The sequence below is a fragment of the Crocuta crocuta genome, unplaced genomic scaffold (genome assembly GCF_008692635.1).
Source record: "Crocuta crocuta isolate KB4526 unplaced genomic scaffold, BGI_CrCroc_1.0 scaffold7, whole genome shotgun sequence".
Classification (NCBI taxonomy): domain Eukaryota; kingdom Metazoa; phylum Chordata; class Mammalia; order Carnivora; family Hyaenidae; genus Crocuta; species Crocuta crocuta.
Genome location: NW_027531904.1, coordinates 10179261 through 10184469, shown reverse-complemented (window position 1 = coordinate 10184469; position 5209 = coordinate 10179261). Strand labels below are relative to the sequence as shown.

The window sequence follows — 5209 nt, the reverse complement described above, 5'->3', positions numbered from 1 at the left end:
TGGGAACCCCCGCCCCCCGCCCCCCGCCCCATAGCAGAAACGGAGGAGAATTCTCGGGTCTCTCTCCAGGGCGTGCCCCAGACGCCCTTGCTTGTCCCTGACCCTCCTTCTGCCTTCAGGGGCGACTGGATCCGAGTGGGGCTCTGCTACCCCCGCGGCACCACCTTCTCCATCCTGTCCGACGTGCACGACCGCCGGCGGAAGAAGACGTCCAAGACAGGCACCTTCGTGCAGACCCTCCAGATGGACAAGGTGGAGCAGAGCTTTCCCGGCAGGAGCCATTACTACTGGGACGAGGCCTCAGGGTGAGGATGCCCACGCGGCTGCAGGAGGGTGGCTCAGCCCCCGGGGGGGGTCCCCCTACACACCCCCCTCCCGGCAGGCCTGACGGCTCCCACCAGGCTACTGGCCATTGACGTAAAATGCTTTCCTAAGGGCTTCGACTCAGGGCCTGATAGTTCCATGCACCAGTGGCATTTCCAAGCTGCTAAGCTTGGGGGTAAAATAAACACACTGTGAAATACACACGGGGATTTTAGGAAATAAGCCTGTTTTAGGAAAAAGGTGAAAGCAGCTTGTTCTTAGAATGGAGAGGACATGGTGTGTCGCCCAGGTGCTCGCAAGCCAGTGGGAGCAGATGACGTGATCCCTAAACTAGGGGGGCACAAAGAAGGGACGGAGAAAATCGCAGGGGCTGTCCAGAGGCCACGGCGCAATCTCGGCACAGCTAGTTTTGAACCCAGGCCCACCTGTTGCCGGGGCCCCTCCGTTTGCTGAACGGCACTGCGGGCGCTCGGGGGAGGAGTAACGGGAACAGAGTGACTGTGGACATGAGGGAGCAGTGCAGCCCCCTCCTTACAAAGAGGGCGAGTCCAGGGTCTTCGGAGGCCAGCACACGTCCGCAGCGGCGAGGCCGTGGACAGCCAGCCCCCTGCGGAGTGACAGGAATGGGTGGCCTTGTGGCCACATTCCTGTTCTTGATTGAAATCAAGGAGGAGGAAATACCTGGCAGGTGCGNCTGTGGACATGAGGGAGCAGTGCAGCCCCCTCCTTACAAAGAGGGCGAGTCCAGGGTCTTCGGAGGCCAGCACACGTCCGCAGCGGCGAGGCCGTGGACAGCCAGCCCCCTGCGGAGTGACAGGAATGGGTGGCCTTGTGGCCACATTCCTGTTCTTGATTGAAATCAACGAGGAGGAAATACCTGGCAGGTGCGCTCTCTCTCTCTCTCTCTCTCTGTAGATACAGTTTTATCAATTTAATGAGAGAGAAATCAGAACTTGAAAATGAGACGCAGAAGTAAAATGCTCGATCTGGGGGGAAGTAAAGAGCGCCCCCTTCTCACGTACACCCTAATTCACTTGCGGGGCAGACAAGGCCGCAGGTGACGGGGAAAGAGCCATGGACAGTGGGGAACAGTGCTTCCCATAAAGTCCCCAGGTGTGGCTGCCCGCCCTGGTGGCCCTGCGCCATCGCGGACGCCCCCTGAGCCCACCCCCAAGACTCCAGCGCAGAGTGCCCTCCATGCCCACGGCGATGACTAGGCTGTGCTGCACCTCACTGACCCCCTTGGGGACTGTGGGCCGGGTGACAGGTCTTGTGTTTCCCGTGGAGGGGCCCAAACCACTGGGCTTCCCTGGACTTGGGGCCCCTCCGAGTTCTTGGCTGGCGCATCTCGCGTGCTCCCCCGGCACCCGCACGGGGTCTCGTCCCATGCAGCGAGCAGGGGAACAATGCTGGTCTGCAGAAGAGCGTGGTGAGGAGGCCTTTTCCTCAGCGGCCGTGAGGGGTGAGACCCCAGCTGCTAGCCTGCTGTGTGGTCCTGGGCAGGCCCCTCGGCCCCTCTGAGTCTGAGACACCAGGGCGCTAACAGAACCTAACGGACAGGACCGTCTGAGGGTTAAACGAGACCGCGTGTCTGTTCCCTGCGTGCGCGGAGCGTGGCGTACAGCACGCACCTGGAAACGGTCACGGTGGGCGTTATTAGCTTTGATGCCCGTGCTTGCGTTTCTCTCTCGAACCACACGTGACACCGTGACAGACACGGCCTGCTGGCCATTTTGTAAGGTCCGTGGGTCTCACCGTGGCGGCCAGCGTGGTGCTGGGTAGGTGACGTTAGGACAGGGCGGGGAGGGGGAACGCCAGAGCCAGCCCGGCCGTGCCCCCCGCACACAGGCTGCTGTTCCTGAAGCTGAGAGCCCAGAACGAGAGGGAGAGGTTCGCCTTCTGCTCCGTGAAAGGCTGCGAGAGAATCAGGATCAAGGCTCTGATCCCTGAGGACGCGGGCATCAGCGACTGCACAGCCACCGCCTACCCCAGGTTCACCGAGAGGGCCGTGGTGGATGTGCCGATGCCCAGGAAGCTGCGCGGTGCCCAGCTGGTGAGTGGCTCGCCACAGGGTCCTTCCCGGACGCCCGCTTGACCCCCTGCCCAATCCCGTGGCTGGGGGTGCAGTGAGGCGAGGGGGAAGCCGCCCGCTGGGCCATGCCTGTGGCTCCCCCGACCCAACCAGGACACCTGGTCCCTTCCCTTTCCAGAAGACAAAGGACCACTTCCTGGAGGTGAAGATGGAGAGCTCCAGGCAGCGTTTCTTCCACCTCCTGAGCGACGTGGCTTACATAGAAGTGAGCAGCTCTGGGCGCCGCAGGGGCACTGGTGGGTGGGGGAGGGTGGAGGTGGCATCCGGTGCTGCTGACCATAAGCCAGGCCGCTCGCAACACCAGAAACGTGTTTTCCGGCCCTTCTGGAGGACAGCAGCCCCAAGTCAGGGGGTCGGCAGGGCCCCTCGCGGCCCCCGGGTTGTGGGTACGTGGCTCCAGCATCCGCCTCTGCCCTCGCACAGTCTTCTCCTGGGTGTCTGGGCCCTGTGCCCCCTTCCTTTCCCCCACACGATCACCCACCACAGGGTTTAGGACCAGCCCTAAATCCAGAATGACCTCATCTCAAGATCCTTAATTACACCCGCAAAGACCTTCCCTCCAAATAAGGTCATGTCCCAGCGTCCACCCACCACAGGCGGCTGCGAGGGGCTGGTCCTGGGGGGGTGGGACTTTATGCTCTGAGCTGCACAGGCCGCCGGCTCCAGAGTCCACGCAGGACCCCCTCCTCCCACTCCCACCTCCCCCACCCCGCGCCTGCTCCCAGCTGTGCTGCGTTCGGCCCACAGGTGGACGGGACGAGGTACCCCAGCTCTGAAGACGGCATCCAGGTGGTGGCGATCAATGCCAGCCAAGGCCACATGCTGAGCCACGCGAGCTTCCGCAGCGCCATCCTGCAGGGTGTCCCGTGGCAGCTGTCCAACCATGTGGAGGCCCTTCCGGACAAGTGAGTCTGTGCGCGGCCCCCTCCCTCCCCCGGCCGCCACCCAGGCCCAGGGAGCTGAGGGCCTGTTTGAGGCCCGCCCACACCTAACGGGCGCTGGGCCGGGAGCCCGCCTACCCGGCGACTCGCTGGCCCCGGCGAATGTAGGTCAGGCTGGGGCGGCCAGGCTGCCCGAGTACGAGTGGGAAGCCCGCCCTGGCCCTGTTCCCCGGCCACCACACACTTTCCAGCATGACCTCACCCCGCCCACACTCCCAACGCGATCCCAGCGCCGATGGCTTCCGGGCTCCTCCAGCCCATGCCTCCGCGGCACCCTGGGTCCCACTGTCTGTGAGTCCCATGGAACCGAATCTCGCCATCCACTGTCCTCCCGTCCACTCTGTTCCGGTTCATCAGCGTGAACCCTACGCTGCTGGACTCCCTGCTCCTTTCTCCTCTGTGACCGTGTCCCGTCCCGTGTCCCGCCGGCCGGCCCTCTCTGTGGCTGTGGACCAGGCCCTGGGGCTTGGCCTCCTAACGGGCCTGACCCCCGCCAAGCCCCGCCCCCCGCCAGCAGCTGGCTCGAACTCTCCCCAGTGCCTCCTGTGCCCGTTCCTAGAAATCCCTGGTAGCTCCCAGCACCTTCCAAACCTAACACGCGTGCACCTCTTCGGTGAGGTCTCGTGATGCCACCGCAGTGCCGCCTGAACTAACTGTGAGAGTCAGCAGCACTGGGGTCCTCACGCGCTCTGTAGGGCCCACATACGCATGCACGTTTGTGCAGGAAAGATCACATCCACGGATTTGGGGGAAACGCACTCATCATCTCGAGAGCAGTAGTTGTTTTCATGCCTTTTTGGGCCAGAGTTCGTCTTCCTGCAACGAAACAGGACGTGGGAGCCTGGAGCTGGTCTGTTTAGGGCAGGAGCCCCCGCCCCTCCCAGGGCTCCCCTCAACCCCATGCACTCGCTGAGGGCCTGTGTGACCGGCCCACCCGGACAGGAACCGGTACCACCAGCGCTCTCTCACCTCCCAGAAGGGAGCGAGGACTGGGGCAGCGGGGGAGCCGGGCCCGCCCTGCCCCTCCTCCTGCCCTCCATCCCGCCCCCGGGGTCCCAGGGGAGGGGGGAGGCGGCTGTCCTCCCCCAGAAGTCAAGGAGGGCTTGTCGGAGCGGCCTGTGGCCTGTGACCACGGGACGCCTGTGCTGACAGGTGCGGGAGTGCACAGGCCGGGACAGTCCCCTACGGGGCAGGGAGGGACACCTCCAAGCACGCAGGCTTCTGACCCCATCAGGATGGCGGGACGCACAGGGAGCCTGGGCCCTGCGTCCCGCTCCCGGGGGCTGCCCCCGAGCCCCGTCTGGAGGGCACCACCTGTGTTCGGGCTCACCCTGGCAGGAAGGCTCCGCGGAGCCAAAGGGACTCGAGCTGTTCCTCTGAGCCAGAGCGACGGCCAAGCAGCCTCCTGGGCACGGTGCCCGAGGCCAGCGCTGGGGGGTGTGCCAGGCTCCCTCTCCCTACCGGCGCCCCCCACCGTGCCCCGGGGCCTCGTCCCCAGGCAGCCCCAGCTCCCCTTCCGTCTGTCCTAAGGGCTGACGTGCCCTGTGCATTTAAACAGTGTTCCATCTGCTCCTGAAGGCACACAAACGGGGGTGACAGCAGGTTCCAGAACCTCGTCCGGTTTTCCGATCTGGGGGGGAGGGGGCTCATCTCCTGCCCGGCCCGCTGAGTCTGCCACTGCGAGCCATGGCCCCAGCACTTTGCTGGGATACAGCCAGGGGCGGGAGCACAGACGCCGGGCGCCCAGGCCGGGCTTTGCGAGCCAGGGTCCGTCAGGCTGGGCGCACCCCTCGCTCCAGGCCCCTGCCCCCCACCCCCCACCCCTGAGCCTGGGCCCCTGGGCAGGTCCCCT

At 64.8% G+C, this 5209-nt stretch overlaps 1 protein-coding gene across 1 annotated transcript in view; it reads left to right on the top strand.

Moving 5' to 3' along the window:
* CEMIP (cell migration inducing hyaluronidase 1) overlaps window positions 1-5209 on the top strand; it is a 46851-nt gene that overhangs the window by 38379 nt on the left and 3263 nt on the right. The window contains exons 23-26 of the mRNA XM_077774295.1: window positions 120-305; window positions 2173-2377; window positions 2535-2621; window positions 3164-3321. Coding sequence (XP_077630421.1) covers window positions 120-305; window positions 2173-2377; window positions 2535-2621; window positions 3164-3321 — 636 coding nt within the window. The remainder of the gene's footprint in view (window positions 1-119; window positions 306-2172; window positions 2378-2534; window positions 2622-3163; window positions 3322-5209) is intronic.